This window comes from Leucopleurus acutus (genome assembly GCF_964270905.1).
Source record: "Leucopleurus acutus genome assembly, chromosome: 3".
Lineage (NCBI taxonomy): Eukaryota > Metazoa > Chordata > Mammalia > Artiodactyla > Delphinidae > Leucopleurus > Leucopleurus acutus.
Window position 1 is genome coordinate 2692069 of NC_139145.1, and position 16642 is coordinate 2708710.

The 16642-nt window shown below is 55.3% G+C and overlaps 1 protein-coding gene across 1 annotated transcript; it reads right to left on the bottom strand.

Moving 5' to 3' along the window:
* Positions 1-1765: 1765 nt before the first annotated feature.
* Positions 1766-10903, bottom strand: TLE6 (TLE family member 6, subcortical maternal complex member; the record flags this gene model as incomplete). The annotated part of the gene is made up of 15 exons (XM_082836415.1): positions 1766-1870; positions 2028-2104; positions 2367-2517; positions 2935-3076; positions 3370-3620; positions 3719-3971; positions 4325-4362; positions 4448-4551; positions 4633-4693; positions 4986-5008; positions 5111-5390; positions 9011-9052; positions 10218-10263; positions 10685-10746; positions 10886-10903. The coding sequence occupies 15 exons, from the start codon at positions 10901-10903 to the stop codon at positions 1766-1768; spliced, it is 1653 nt and encodes a 550-aa protein (XP_082692541.1).
* Positions 10904-16642: the final 5739 nt, after the last annotated feature.

Consider the following 16642-nt stretch of genomic DNA (forward strand, 5'->3'; position numbering starts at 1 on the left):
CCGCCTTTCTGTCTTGGGCTGAGGAGCCGGGAACCTTTGCTCTTTCTGGGCACTGTTCCGGAGGGAAGGCCACTTGCTAGCTGTGTCAGCCTCTTTTTCCTCACCTGGACATTGAAAGAATTCATTCCACATGAAATGCTGAGGGGTCGACCACAGGAAATGGGTGTTGTCATGGTCCGTGTGGCTTCCATTGTGCCGTGTAACAAACAGCCCCCAGATCTCAGTTGGTTGAAACGATAGATGTTTATTTCTCACCCATGCCCATGTGGCGGGTGGGGCTCGACTCCAAGCAGACACTCGGGGCTCCAGGTGGAGGCTTTGCCACCTCGGTGTGTAGCTTTTGAGGCCAACGTAGCAGGGGGGCTGCTTTCACATCCTTGGCCCCAAAGCTTCACCGATCTGCTCTACTGCCAGCCCGTGGGACAGACTCACCCCAAGACCCTGCCCACGTACAGAGCGTTAGGGAATAGGGTAGAGCACGAAGGTATTTGGGGTGCAGTCATGTTTCCTTTGAGACTCAGTGATAATTCCTAAGAGCCTGGCACACAGTGCCCAGCCCACGGTCAGGTGCTGAGCGGGGGTCACAGTCCCAGAGGAGGTGACAGCAAAGAGAAGAGCTAAAGGAGGAGAAACAGCCATTTGGAAGAGTGATGGAAGGATGCGCTGGGAACAGAGGGAACAGCATGTGCGAAGGCTCAGAGGGAAAGAGCTTGGCCGTTGTGGAAGTCAGGAGAGCAGGGGCGTGGGGTTTCCTCCTCAGCTTCAGATCAGGCTTAAGCAGAGAAAGCCCACGGAAATGTGAGCCAGATTTCGGGAGAGGCCGGTGGGGGTGGTAAACTTCTGGAAGTTCACAGGGGCTGCCACGAGGACCATGGGTTAGAGGGGGCTGGGGGGCAAAGTAGGGCTGCTGCTGGGAAACTTCTGGAGGGAGGTGGCAGGGTCGCTGCTGGAAACAGTCATGCCCAGGGGGTTTCTGAAGGCATGGGCTGGAGATAGGATAATTCTCCAGTTAGGGAGACCAGACCCGTTGACGCCACCTGGGACGCTGCTCATCCCAGAAGGATGGGGTGAGCAAATGGTGATTTCAGAGCGGCACAGCTGACACTGGCTGCATGGTTCTTGGTTGTGGGGCCGTCCCAGGCACTGTGGGGTGTTAAGCAGCATCCCTGGCCCCCGACCGCTCAAGGCCAGGAGCCCTCCCAGTCGTGACAAACCACGTGTCCTCAGACACGGCCCGGTGTCCCCTGGGGGTTAGACTCACCGCCAGGTGAGAAGCACTGATCTAACGGGACACAGGTAACTTGGGAAGGACCGAGGACCCCATCCCTGGGACTGTGCAGGCAGGGCTGGGAAACATCTCTCCATGACATCAGATGAGCTCAGTGGAGCAGAAAGAAGGGCTCCAGGCAACTCCCTGGCGGTCCAGTGGTTAGGACTTCATGCTTTCACTGCCGTGGCCCGGGTTCCATCCCAGGTTGGGGAACTAAGATCCCACATGCTGCGTGGCGTGGTCAAAAACAAAGGAAAAAAAAAAAAGAAGGGCTCTACGTCCAGTTCCCCCGACGGCAAGGGTCAGTGGCTCTGATCCGATTCTCAGGGAATGTGGACTCAAAAGGCTCAGAGACCCAGGCTGGAAAAGTCCTTCCCAATCTCCACAAGACGACCAGGGGACAGGATGCAGCACTGCATCCGTGCTTTTTCCAAATGCTTTATTACACGTGATCATAGGTCCAGTTGTGCTCACCCCACCCGCCCTGGCGAGCCCTCAGTATGTGATCTGGTACACTGAGGCGTGGTCCCTGGATCCCGTGACGATCAGGTGGTTGCTGGGGGACACGTCGCAGCACATGATGGAGGATGTCTCGGGTACCTGGAAGAGTCGGGGAACAGAGCGACGGGGTTCACCCATCCTTGCCCTTAACATCTGCCCATAGATTCAAACGTGGTCCCTGGGTGGGGGGGGGTCTCTGCATTTGGAACCCCGGGCTCAGCCCAATGAACGCCGCCCACCTGCCCCACCCCCGTACCTGGACCACTGTGGTCCCCATGGGCATGCTGAAGACGCTGACCAGGTTGTCCGTCCCCACGCTCACCCACCACTGGCCTGGGAGAAGGCAGAGGGGGGCCCGGTCATAGGGAAAGCTGGCAGCTGAGGGCTGGACCCCTGGGGATCTGGGAAACAGGGAGCTCCCCCTCTCCCTCACACCCCTGCGGAGAGCATCACTCAGGGCGGTTCCTGCTGATGAAGGGCTTGCGGGGGTCAGGAAGGGTCAGAAAGGGCTGGGTGGAGTCAGTCTTAGTGAGGCAGGGCCCCGTGGGAGGCTGGGGACCACGGCAGACTCCCCGCCGCGATCCTGGCCACTCACCCAGCGGGGAGAACTTGAGACCGAGGATGGTGCCGTCCTTACACCCCACCATGTGCTTCTGGCCCCCAAGGCTGGGCTGCAGCCACTGCTGGCCGTTGGCTGTGCCCACCAGCACCCAGTCCTCCCAGGGGCTGGGGGACAGGCTCATTATCTGGGGAGAAGGCAGAATGGAAACATTGTCCAGGTCCCAGCGGGGCCCGAGAGGTGGCAGGAGCACAGGGACCCATCCCGGGGGGCTGACTGCCTGCCCACTTCCTGGTTGTGAAACCCCCAGAAAGCAACTTCACATATCCGGCCTTGGCTGGCTCATCTGCAAAATGGGTGTGGTCCTCTCTACTTTGTGGGATTATCACAGAGACTCAATGAGAATAGGAACCCCTGACACAGAGTACGAAAGCATCCAATGTTATCTGGGCAACTGGGGAGGATGTAGCTAAGGACCCCTCTCTTCAGAGCATCACTGAGACTTGAGGTACCACTAACCCCTGCCCTTCCCGCCAGCCTCCACCTCCTTCAGTCCACAGCCCAGCTGCTACCTGGCCAAGCAGGCCCCATCCCAGCTGCACACCTGAGACTCGAACTGGTATTCCTGGGGCTCCCCAGTGGTCCTCAGGTCCCAGCACCACAGGCAGGCGTCCAGACCCCCTGTCCAGATGTGCTGGTCTTTGACAGCGATGCTCTTGGCACCGTTCAGGTGACCCGGCAGGTCCCTGGCCAGGAGAGGCATTGGAAGGGAGGTCAGGGCTGAAACTCTAAGCTTTGGGCCCCCGAGGACACCCCCCCTCCAATCACACCCGGGTGACAGATGGGGAAACTGAGGCAGGCAAGAAGTACCACAACTGGGCTTCAAGGACCCAGCCATGGTTTGAACCTGGGTCTTCAACTCTCAAATGCAAGAGTTCTTTAGGGAAAGGGGCTTTGGCCTTGAGACTGCTGGGTCCCTACTCAGGGATCCAGGTGGGAAGCGGCCCTAAGGGTGGCCCCGCCCACCCCTGGGCCACACCTGACCACGCTCTGGTTCCGCAGGTCCCAGATCCTGATGCTGCCATCGGTGAAACCGGCAAAGGCCAGGTTGTCCTCAGGGCTGGCGGCCAGGGCCTGGCAGGTGAGGCCCGCACAGGGCAGCTCTGCTCTCACGTACAGGGAAGGTGCCGTCAGGTCCCACAGGCTCACGCTGGTCAGGTTGTGGCCGCCCGTCAGCAGGGCCGTGCTGTTTGAGAACAGCAAGCAGGTGCGCAGGTAGGCCCCCTGGGTCTGGGGTGGGCAGAGCCTGGGGTGAGCTTCCTCCCCTGCAGGGTGGGGGGCTCTCCCTGCTCCCACAAGCTCCGCCCCAGAGCCAGCCCTACCCTCACCTGTACACGCAGGTAGCTCTCCGGAAACCTGGCCTCCACCACCTGGCCGACCAAGCTCCACACCTTGACGCCGCCCCTGCCACAGGTGAAGGCGTGCCGCGTGAAGCTGCTGACCGCTGTGGCCAGCACGGGCTCCCCATGTTCTAGCCTCCGTATCTTCTCCACTCTGTGTGGCACGGCCAGCTTCTTGGACTGCCAGGGCAAAGCATCAGGCCTATTCCACGTGTTTTCAAAGTCCTCAGGGTCCCAGCATCTTGGGAGAGGAGGCCTCAGGGTCACCAGCCCGCCTGTGAGCCTCTCTGCCCAGAGCAGGGCACCTATCAAGCCCCAGAGGGGCTTCGTTCTTTGTCAGATTTTGGGTTCTCTCAGGCCTCATTTCTCCACGGCACTCTATATCCCCCCAGGTTCTACCCACACCCCTCCAAGTATTCTCCTTCTCCCATGACCAAACACTGCTCCCTTCTGCCTGACATGTTTTGCCCTATCCCAGCAAACTCCTACTCATCCTTCAAGGTCCTAACCATTATGTCCCTTCCTCCAGGAAGCCTTCTCACCCCCACATCTGGGCTCCCTTAGCCTCAGACCACAAGGTTGGGACATACTTACATGGGCTTCAGAAATTGATAGGTTTTTACAGGAAGCTCCTGCGGGTGGATGAGGTCACAGCTGAGCCACATTCTCCTCCCGCCCCAGCCCCCCCAGCCTTTGTGTGGGGTGCGGGGATCTCACCTGGGCCATGTGGGAGAACACCCCCTCTCCTACAGTGCCCAGTCCTGTGCTTCCCTTTTGGGAGCCCTCAGAGGAGCTGGGGGAGGGCGTAGGTGGGCTGAGAACTGGGCAGAGACAAGAGTGGATCAGTGGCAGGTGTGGCTCCCCTCCCCCAGGGCGGACTGCCCTCCTCCCACCAGGATTACCCAAAGTGTCCTTGGGGAGCAGTTTCACTCCCAAGTATCGTGCTGCTGGCTCCTGGCTTTCCTGCCCGTGGGAATTGGGGAGATCAGTTCAGACCAAAGGACCTGACCAGGGTTGGTCTGAGAACTGGAACATGGCAGGCGGGCCCAGGCAGTGTGGACAGGATGCTCCAACTGCCTGAAGTCCCATCCTCCCATCCAGGCAGAGCTGCAGACAGGCTCAGGTCCTCTGAGGGTATCCAAGGGCTGAGGGTGGGGTAGTCATGCCAATCCCACAGGCATCTAGAGGTCAAAGCCAGGGGGCCCAGCCAGGGCAAAGCCCACCCTTCCAGGTACCAAGGATTCCAGTTACTTACTTGGCCTGGCGCCTGCTCTGTCGCTATGACAACAGAAGGGGATGAGGGGGAGAAGCCAGTTCAACCGGTGCTGTCCCTCCAGGCGGCCTGATTCCCCACTTCCCCTCACCCTCAGGGAGACTCACTCCTGCGTCTTGGGCGCTCCTGGGTCCCAGTAAAAATCTGCCAGAGCTGCTCTGTCAGAACATCCTGCCAAAACCGGGGCTCCGAGTCCCAGGATGGCCACGTGTCTAGCTGGTGGACTGTGTCCACTCCGGGGGTCTGCTGGAGCCAGTCGGATGACCTCGTGGCCATGGTGTCTTCGAAGTCTGGCCCCTGGAGACTGGAGGGCTGTGGGGTCTTGGCCTCTGGGCGCTGGGGGTCCCGGTTGGGCTGCTCACTGGGGAACTCTTGGTTTCCCTGGTGCTATAAGCACAGGGTCGTGAGGGGCATGAGGATGCACCCTTTGCCCCAAGCCTATCTCCACCCTACTCAAGGACCCAGGAACCTACCTCCCCCAGCTGGAAGCCCAGGGATTGGCTGCAGGTCTCCACTATCTGTAGGAAGTTTTCTACCTGGAAGGGGAACGTCATCCCGGCTAAAGCTTCATTAAAGGACAGCCCTGGGTGCGAATACCTTCTTCTTACAAGCCAGTTTCCCTGTTCACAAAGTGAGGCTACACCACCTCCCTTGAACGTTTTTGGGTGGATTCATGATCACCTAGCAAAAAGCAAGCTCTCGGTACCCAGAGGCCACCCTTGGCGGCGGGTGACAAAATTGAGCCCTAATGACCCGTCACCAGTATAACGTGGTCGCAAGTTAAGTCAGCTCTGGGTTCGCATCCCAGCTGCTTTTCTTGGGGTGTTTGGAAACAAAAGCCTGAATGCCACCCCCTTGCTTAAAATGGCTTCAAGAAGCAAAGCCGTGTGTACACATGTCCCCCTCATGGGGATGACATTTGAAGCTGCTGAAACATTGCAAAGATCCTAAGAAACCAATGGTTACCTCCTGGGGAGCAGGGCTGGCGATGGGGAAGTTAGGGGCCCTGGTGGGAGGGTCACTTATTTTATATTTAAAATCAAGCCACGTGGCTGCTACCGATTCCAGATTTAAGTGAACAGTCTCTGTGGTCATGGAAGGCACCCTAAATTTTCTTTTTCTCCCTCCCAGCAGGCTGCCCATCTGTTCCTTTAGGACAGGCTCCCTCCTATGACACGTCCTACTGCTTTTCTCAAGAGCATTTATCTGGCCCGGGTACCAGATCTGTGTTTAACCTCTCCTTCCTCAAGACTGAACCTCCCTGCACAGCGGCTACTGGCTGCAGGTCACTATTTAAATATAAAGTTAAGTTTAATTAAAAATGCGATCCCTCCTGTCCCACGGGCCACATTTCAAGGGTTCGATAGCCACGTGGGGCTGGGGGCTGCCAGAGGATATGGCGAGGCACGAACCTAGAATGTGCCTGGCAGCCAGCTGAGGACACAGACCACGCAAGACACGACCTGCCAGTACTGCCAGGAATTCGCTGCGAGGAGACCCACCTTCTCGGCCCGATAAGGGGCTCTACGGGAATGTGCAGCTATATTTAGTCCAGATGGACTAAATACAGTGATATGAGGAATGTTCTAGACCTGCCAGCTAAGGTTGAATACTTGAAACGTGGACGGTGCCACCTGATTGCCAATTAAAGTGTAAATAGCCACATGTGTCCCGTGGCTACTGCAGAGGGTGACACGGATTTAGTCTTGGGCCTTTGGCTTTGGAGGCAGTGCCGTGGGCCTTCCGAATGCACATGCACCTCCACGGTGGATGCCAAGAAGCTGTCTGGCCCAGAGCGAATTCCAAAATCCTGGGGAAATATTGTGATTCACAGGAAGAAATAATTGCTAAGGAACGTGGCATAAGGCCTGTGGCTGTCAGTTCTGTTGAACGGGCACCACTGGCGTTTCCATTCTGCAGATGAGAAAACTGAGGCTCAGAGCATCAAAGTCAATTTCCTAAAGTCAGGACACCTGGGGCCCAGCAGTGTTTCCCTGCCTCCACTGGCAGCCTGGTCCCACCCCCTGCCCCTCGCTGGTTGGGGTGGGGGGCGAGCAGGATGGTGGAGGGAGAGGCTGGAATGGAGGACCCCCTCCCTGAGCTCTGGGCGCTCCAGGTGGCTGCCTCCTAGGGTAGCAGGCGATGGATTCCCCAGCTGGGCCTCCCAGCAGCACGAGGCCCAGGGGAGCCTTCCCCAATCCTCCCTGGCTCGTTAATGCGCAATTTACTGGCACTTTAATGCACTCAGCATGAAAAGTGCTGCTGCCCCCTGCCTGCATGCGGGTCCTCCCTGGGGAGAGCTGTGTGCAGGCGGGCTGCGGAGCCGGGGGCGTTGCCGCTGCTGCTGCTCAGGATTTTAAATACACAGCAAGGAGGCTGGGAGACGAGGAACAGGAAACAGGGGAGGGGGAGGCGGTCCCTGTGAAACCACAAGTCAGCTAGGGATCACCACCTGGGGCCTTCTGTTGGGGGAGGAGGGTGCTTAGGGGCGACCCTCCTGGGTCCTCCTCATCCCCTTATCTCTTATTTATTTTTTTTGGCAGCACCCCATGGCATGCAGAACTGCCCCGACCAGGGATCATCGAACCTGTGTCCCCTGCAGTGGAAGTACGGAGTCCTAACCACTGCACCACCAAGGAATTCCTCCCCTTATGTCTTGATACTCAGCACATGCTGTCAGTTTCCTGACACATCCACACTCTGACTGCTTCTCACCACCAAACTGGCTCGGTGACTATCACCTCCCGCACCTGGATGGTCCAACTGGACCCCAACTCCCATCCTGGCCCCCAAATATCCATCCTCCCCAAAGCAGCCACCAGAGGGCGCAAGTGAGCACCTGAGTCAGGACCCGCCCCTCCTCTGCCCACAGCCCTCCAGAGTCCCACCTCCCTGGGGGTAAAAGCCAGAGTCCTCCCTGCGGCCCACAAGGCCCTGCACAACCTGCCAGGACCCCTCCCCGCCCTCCCCTCCTCCCTCTCTCCCCCTCGCTCACTCTGCTCCAGACACACGGGCCTCCTCGCTGTTCCTCCAATGAACCAGGCCTGGTCCTGCCCCAGGGCCTTTGCACAGGCTGTGCCCGCTGCCTGGTCTACTCCTTCCAGACATCTACACTCCCTCTCTGATCTCCTTCAAGAGTTTGCCCAAATGTCACCTTCTCAGCCAGCCTTCCCTGACCACCCTGAATTGTAACCCATTCCCACCTTGGTTCCCCCCACGTGGCCTTGGGGCTGCTCAATTCCACCCCCGCCTTGCCCAGCCCTCACTATCTGACACTTCTGTTTACCAAGCTCCTCTCACCCCAAGGGCAGCGGTTTGTCCGTGTTCTCCTTTGCTATTTCCCTGGCGCCTACAACTGCACTTGGCAAGGAGGTGATGGATAAATATCTGTTGAATGAATAACCGTGTTCTGGTTGCTTCCTGCCCCACCCCACCCCCGCCTCTGGATCTGTCTTTCCCTGTTCCCTGAGCTACCCACCCCAGGCCCCACTAAGTCGCAGACACAGCCCTGGCCCTCTGCCAGTCACATCTGGCACAGGCAGAAAGTCCTGCCAGCACCCAGGAGAAGGGGGCCAGGTGGCAGGAGGACAGGCGGGGTGGACGCCATGCTCAGCCTGGGCAAGGTTCCCCGTGCTGGGAGCTGGGCCCCCAGTGCAGGCCTGTCCCTCCCCCCACCCCCGAGTGTGAGCCAGGCCCTTGGGAACCTCAGACACATGGAGACCACATCCGGCCATGCCTGGCACATAAAAGCCCCTTCCTAGCACAGGCAACTAACCTGCGATGTGCTGACAGGCCCCTGGCCTCCTCCAGGCACACGGGGACCAGCGAGCAGGACAGGAGGGAAGAGGCTCAGGACCAGAGATGCACTCCTGAGACGCGGGGGATCCACTGATACCCGGGGGATTCCACTTTGGGCCCCGCCCCCTCTTCCCCAGCCCTCCAGGGCTCCCACCTCCCTCAGGGGGAAAAGCTCAAGTCCACCTCCGCGGCCCACAAGGCCCATTCACCTGCTTGTGATGTTCCTGGAGCCCCTGCCGGATCTCCTGGAACTGCAAAGGAACGACAGCGGTCACACTGGGAGGTGGTCAATGGAAGTGGACAAGAGTGCAGAACTGAATGCTGTGCATGTTTCTCCCCAGCTGTATGACCCTGGGCAAGTCATGCTACCTCTCTGGTCCCTGCTCTCATCAAATGGGCTACTGCCTACCATACTCAGAGTAGGAAGTAATTAGGGAGACCCCTGGTTTTCATTCTAGGTATGAAGTGGAGGTCAAAGAGGGGCACAACCTGCCCTTGCTCCCTCCCTGCCCTCCCCTCCTCCCTCTCTCCCCCTCGCTCACTCTGCTCCAGACACACAGGCCTCCTGGCTGTTCCTCCAATACATCAGGCCCGATCCTGCCCCAGGGCCTTTGCACGGGCTGTGCCCTCTGCCTGAAACAGCCTTCCCTGTTCTCTCTAGGGTGGCAGGAACTCCTTATCTTCCATGTCTCACTGTGAACGTGAGACACAGTGAGACATGGTGTCACTGTGTCTCATGTTCAAGAAGCCCTTCCTGACTACCTTAGCTCAAAATCTTGACTCACTTTCACCGCTTCACCTTCTATTTTCTTTTAAGCACTTACATTTTGTGAATCTTGTTTCTCTATTTGCTTATTTGCCTCTCTCCTTCCCTTAGAGCTGCCGGGTCCTATGGGGTAGCCACTAGTCACACGTGGCTCTTTAACTTTCAGTCAATTAAAATTCAGCTCCTTACAGGAGCTCAGTAGCCACATGTGGCTGGCGGGTACCATATTGGACTCTGTTGATAGAGAACATTCTTATCTTTGTGGAAAGTTCCAGAAGACAGCACACACTAGAATATACATTCCTGAAGGGCAGGGACTCCCATCACGTGCTGTACCCCTAACTCATCAACCGTGGGCTGAAGAAACTTCTCCTTAATTTAAATACAGAATTACTTGTTTTCACAGCAAGGTTTTTATTAATTAAGAAAAACTCACATGAAGTTGTTACTCACTGGGTTAACTCACTTGCCTAAAATAAGCAAAGTAAGTAGAGGAGAGGGTGCCCCCAAACCCGGATCCTGAGGCCAAACTCAACAGCCTTTCCAGGAGGCTCCTGAGGGGCTACCTGGTGGTGGTGGTGGTGGTGGTGGTGGGGAGAGTAGGGGCGGGGCTTCCCGGAGAGGGCGGGGCTTCCCGGGCCGGGGCTCACCAAGTAGTAAGCGCTGTCCATCTGTGTCGTCAAGTGAGTGGGGAACCTGCCAGGGAAGACAAACCCGCTGCAAGAGGAGGCCTCAAGACCCTTCCCCAGAATGAGCCCTGCCCCCAGCCTCCCATCAGGGCAGTTCTGGCAAGTGAGCTAGTCCCTTCCAGGTGCCACATTGAAGAAGGCGCCAAGACGAATATGATTTTAATGCGGTATTTTTAAAAAAACGTAATTGAATGCAAGCAAATTCACACTGAACAACAACAAAATCAAAAATTTAAATGAAAGCCAGGATCGGTATTACTGGCTTTCCTTTCCTTTTGCTTCAGCCTTCAGTATGGCTCCTCCCCCCCTCCCCGCCCCCCACCAGCACTGGTCCTGTCTTTTGGGCCATGGAGACAAGGATGGGATTCTTTCCCTCGGTGGGACTTAGGGCCCCAGCGGGGCCTCCAGCCCCCGAGAATCGCCCTCACCTGGGGAAGTGCTGCTTGAGCTGATCCAGGGCGTTCTGATAGTAGCCGGCCTCAGGATGAGCCTGGAGAGGTCGAAGGAGGGATGAAGAAAACCCACAGCCTCCCCGTATCCCTGCCGTCAGGTCATCAGCCCCAAAGAGGGTGAGGTGGGGCCTCCTGAGGCCTGAGGGTAGTTTGCTTTCTCTCTTATTACTTAAGTACCCACAGGGTATCTTCCATCTTGATTTTTGGCCTAAAGATGAAAATATTTACTCTCTGGCCCTTTACAGAAGCTTGCCTGCCCCTGGCCTAAACTGATAGAAATGGTTTTCCCTGGGAAGTAATGGCGGGTGGGGAGGCGCAGAGAGGGACTTTTGCTTATAAAATAGTAACTGAGTAGGTGATGTAGCCCTATGTTTTATCACCTGGGTAATAATAAGTTTAAAGAGAAAGGCCTTAAAGTCTGATGGGTTACTGTCCCCAGCTGAAGGCCTGGCCAGCCGGCCCACGTCCGTCCCTCAGGAGCAGGAGAACAAGATTTGAGCCTCTTGCCTCCTCCCCCAGGGAATAATGCCTCACCATCCTTTGAGGGTGCCCGTGGGGGCTGAGATGGCCCCAGGAAGTCAATCTTCAGGCTGGAGTCACAAGGACTTTAGCCAGGGACTGTAAAAGTAAAGAGGGGATGTTAGATCCTGAGCGCAGAAGGCTGGGCAGTAGCAGAGGACAGAACTAGCCCCATCCCGCCCTCGGCCTCCAGCACCACCCACCTTGGTCTTCTCTCCTCCAGGACTCAGTCCCGGGCCCCCAAACCCCTCCCTGACTGCCAGCACCCCACTGCCTTCCCTACATCCTCTGTTCTTTCATTCATCACTCTGGTGCTTCCAGCTGTGCTGATTAGTGGTGGGGACCCCCTGGGGCCTCACCCTATGAGGTGGGGGGCGCCGTACGGTGCCAAACATACTCCCTGACAGGAGCAGTCAGGGCTGGAGGTACCCCAGAGAAAGATATCAAAGCTCAACCTTAGTTTTGAGACAATTTCCTAAAGCATGGGAGAACATCATTTGGAAAGGGGTTTTGAAGGATGAGTAAGAGTTGGCCAGGTGAATTCGGAGAAATTTCTCAGACAGGAGGAAAGAGACATCTCTCTACCCCCAATCATTCCTGCGGCACCAAGCCCCTTCTTTACTTCGCTTCTGCCCCTCAGCTCCCCTCTAGGCTCCTCCCCAGCCCAGGGACCATGGCGCCCTCCGGGAGATTGGCAGGCCTACCCGCCTCCCTTAGGATGGTGGCCCAGGAGGAACGAGGAGGAAGCCGCGGGATCAGCCAAGTTCAGGCTGACAGGAAGCACGTCCCCCCATCCCCGGGGGCCAATTGACCCATCGGGCCCCGCCCCGCCCCGCCCCGGCCCCGCCCCGCCGCCACCTGCAAAGCGAAGCTGGTCAGTGAATGAGCAGCAGCTGCACGTGGGCTTGGGCTCCGCGGGCGGCCGCTGGTAGTGCCGACCAATCGCGAGGCCGCTTGCCCACGTGGGCCACGGTCGCCGTCGGTGATTGGTCGGCTCTCCCCAGCCTCTGGCCGGGCTGTCAATCAGCGCGCGGGGCGCCGCCGCTTAACCCTTGCGGTCCCGCTGCGGGGAAGGGCAGCGTGCAGAGTTGCAGGCAGGTTGGGATCCAGGCAGGGATGAGGATATTTAGAAGGGCAAGGGGCTTGGAGTCAGAGGGTGCAACTTGAGGAGGGACTGGGCGGTGTGTATTTGCCTTGTTTGGTGAGAAGCCCTGTCAATTTTTCGTCTTGCCCAGGAGTGGCTCGGGGCTGGGGGTGGGGATGGGGAGAGTCTTCTGCACTCTCACTCCAATCCTTAGATCTGGACTAAGAACCTTTTCCTCAATATTAAATAACGTGCAATGCAAACGAAGCTTCAGTCCCCTTTCTTGGGGAAAACTCAATGGCTCCCTTTTATCCAGGCTTCCTAGGAGCCAAGCCCGGGGCTGTGCATCTTATCAGCGAATTTTCCCAGCTGCCCTTCAAGCCCGGGGACTGAGACTCTGAGAAATCTGAGAATAAAAAGCTGGAACTGCAAAGGCCTTGAGGCTGGTACAGTTTTTCCAGGTTCAAGGCCAAGGAGGGAAGCGTAGTGCCTACTCTAGGCTTAGGGTACCTCAGAGATAAGTGGTGGGGTGTATGTGGAGGGATTCAGGAGTCCTATTTTGGTGTGAAATGCCTGCTTGAGATGGCAAGTGGTCAGATCAGAGTCTGGGGGTGAGAGGTCAACCCCAGAACATTGGCACTGGCTGTTCCTTCCTGGGCCAGGGAGAGTCTGTCCCCTGACTGCCACTGGCTGGATCCCTCACCTTAGGCTCTGGTACAGAGGTTAGCACCTCAGGGAGGCCTCCACCCCCCCTTTCTTATTTTTCTCCAAATCTGGCTTCTGTTGGAGCTAATCTCGTAATCTCCATGGCCCTATACCCTGCTGTGTTCAAAATTCACCGAATGCTGACGGGATTCTCCCACTTGCTGGCACCTGGTCACAGGCACTTGGGTGGGTATGCTGGCTCGGGATCCACACAACCAGAGCACTCTCTCTTTCCCCCCACCCAAGTCTGTGCTTTGCCATGGGGGGAGGATGGAAGGAAACGGGTGACTGAGGGTTCAGATCTTTGGATGCGTAGCCCCCAGAGGTTATGATGTAAACACACAAATTGGGTTTTGTGGCTTGTCTATGGAGGACAAAGTGAGGGCTGCCATGTACGAGCCACAAATAAAGGTTTTCACCCACAATCCCTCCACTGGCCCTTAATGGAAGTGTATTTTATTTATGGTCCAGACTGCTAATTGCCCCTCTCCCTGTTTGTAGACAGTCAGCTGGACATACCAGTTTATCCGAGGCTATCTTGTCTTCTACTGTATCCACTGGGTACCTGTGGTTATTTAAATTAAAATGAATTACAATTAAATAAAATTTAAACCTCAGTTCCTGGGGGCCACTGACCAAATGAATTTCAATTGTTTAGTATCCACACCTGACTGTCCGCACTGCAGATCTAGAACATTCCCATCACCTTAGAAAGTTCTGCTGGTCAGTGCAGATCTGAGAGTCTCTTTTTTTTCTTTTAATTTTTATTTTATATTGGAGTATAATTGATATACAATGTTGTATTAGTTTCATAGATCTGAGGTTCTTAAAAAAAAGAAATTCCTAGGTCCTTGTAGAAATGGGAGCCGTTTTATAGCAGCCATTTCATCCTCACTCGTGGAAAGCCCCCCGCACCTGGGGCTGGGGTGATAACTGGCCCTTTGGCTGGTGTGGGCTCACCCCTGCTTCTTCCTTTAACTGTCCCCCGCTTGCTCCAGCCTGGCGGGCAGAGAAGCATCCTCCCTGAGCCCTCAGGAAGGGGATGGATGACACAGCAGCTAGGAGAGAAGGAAGCAAAGATTTCCTTCTTGGCTCTCAAGTCGCTGTGGTTTACTTTGGAAATCCAAGGTCTGGATGAAAGTTTGAGAGGAAAACAGTTTGCATTTCCAAAGCTTTGGAATTCCCTGGGCTCACCCCCAGAGACCTCAGACCTGGATGCCTAGAGGCCACAGGGTCACCTGGGTTGGGTGTAGACCAGGCAGAGGGCTCAAGAGAGAGCCCAGGGTGGAGAGGGTCCTGTGGAGTGACCTCAGGGAGGTGACAGCTGGGAGGTAGTGACAGGTTTCAACCCCCCAAATTCTCTCCCCCATCCCCAGAACCTCCCAGTGGGCCTCGTGGGCCACAGACCATAGCCAAGTGACAGGAATGAGGGGGAAGCTGCAGAAGCCTGTAGGTAAACAGCCCTCGTGTCCAGGCAACAGACGAATGACCAAGAAGCAGCAGGACAGGGACCCTCCAGAGACACTGGCCGGGCTGGGAGCTGCCCAAGGGCCCAGTGCCCCCAGCTGTCCCCACTCAGCCACCACGTGAATCTCCTTGAACTTAGCCTGGCCCCAGGAAAAGTGAATTTATCAAATTACTCAGAATTGATTGAGGTTTGCTTTCTGCCACCTGGTGGAAAGAGGTTTGTGTTCCTTTCCTGGCACCGCTGTCACAGATAACCACAAACTGGGTGGCTTAAAACAACAGAAATTTCTTCTCTCACATTCTGGAGACGGAGACGGGAAGTCCAAAATCAAGGCTTTGGCAGGCAGGGCCCTGCTCCCTCTGAAGGCTCCAGGCGACGATCCTTCCCACCTCTTCCAGCTTCTGGACTTGCTGACCATCCTTGGCATCCTTGGTTGGCAGAAGCGTCACCCTAAGCTCTGCCTGTGTCTTCACATGGTGTCTGTGTGCGTGTGTATGCCTGTATCCAAACGTCCCTTTTCTTACAAGGACACCAGTCGCTGGGTTTGGGGCCACCCCACTCCAGTATGACCTCATCTTAACTAATTACATCTGCAAAGACCCTCTTTCCAAACAAGGTCCCGTTCCCAGCTAACGCGGGTTAGGATTTAAATGTATGTTTTTAGGGGATACAATTCTACGCTCTACAAGGTTCAAAAGAAAAATTAAGTAGCTATGGCAACCCACTCTATCCTCCATGAATCCTGACATCCCCCTTTTACAGAGGAGGAAAATGAAGCTCAGAGAGGTTAACTGACCTGCCCCGGGTCGTGCCGTTACTAAGTGGCTAAGCTGGGATTTGAACCCATGACGTACATGCATAACCCTTATGCCCTAATGCCCAGATCTAAATTAAGCTCCCACGGTTTTTTTTTTTTTGCGAAATGAAATTAATTTTCCTTTATTTCAGGACTTGCTGAAATGGTTCATTTTTTTAAAAAATTTTATTGGAGTATAGTTGGGATTGCCCTGGAAGTCCAGTGGTTAGGGGTCCACGCTCTCACTGCTGAGGGCTTGGGTTTGATCCCTGGTTGGGGAACTAAGATTCCACAAGCCACGTGGTGTAGCCAAAAACAAAAAAATTTTTTTTATTGGAGTAGAGTTGATTTACAATACTGTGTTAGTTTCAGGTGTACAGCAAAGTGATTCAGTTATACATATACATATATTCATTTTTTCAGATTCTTATATGGGTTATCACAGAATATTGAGTAGAGTTTCCTGTGCTATACAGTAGGTCCTTGTTGGTTATCTATCTCATATATAGTATTGTGTATATGTTATTCCCAAGCTCCTGATTTATCCCTCACCCTCACCACGTTTCCCCTTTGGTAGCCATTAAGTTTTTTGTTTTTTTCCGATATCCGTAAGACTGTTTCTGTTTTGTAAATAAGTTCATTTGTATCATTTTTTAAAATTAGATTCCAAATATAAGTGATATCATATGATATTTGTCTTTCTCTGTCTGACTTACTTCACTTAGTATGACAATCTCTTGGTCCACCCATGTTGCTGCAAATGGCACTATTTCATTCTTTTTTATGGTTGAGTAATATTCCACTGAATATATGTACCACAACTTCTTTATCCATTCCTCTGTTGACAGACGTTTAGGTTGCTTCCATGTTTTGGCTATTGTAAATAGTGCTGCAATGAACATTGGGGCATATGTATTTTTTCTAATTATGGTTTTCTCAGGTTATATGCCCAGGAGTGGGATTGCTGGAAGCCCCACATTTTTTTTTTTTTGAGGTACACGGGCCTCTCACTGTTGTGGCCTCTCCCGTTATGGAGCACAGGCTCCGGATGCGCAGGTTCAGCGGCCATGGCTCGTGGGCCTAGCCGCTCCGCAGCATATGGGATCTTCCCAGACCGGGGCACGAACCCGTGTCCCCTGCATCGGCAGGCAGACTCTCAACCACCGCGCCACCAGGGAAGCCCATGGAAGCCCCACATTTGAACTGTCCATGTAGTGATAGGTTGGGTCATCCCATGGACCTAAGCTTAGAGGAAGGTGTTTCCATCCCAGAAGTGGATTTTTGGTCTCTGGCACCTGGAACTTCCGAAGAAATCCAGATGTATTAGTTAGCTACTGCTGCATAACAAAGTGACCCCTAGCT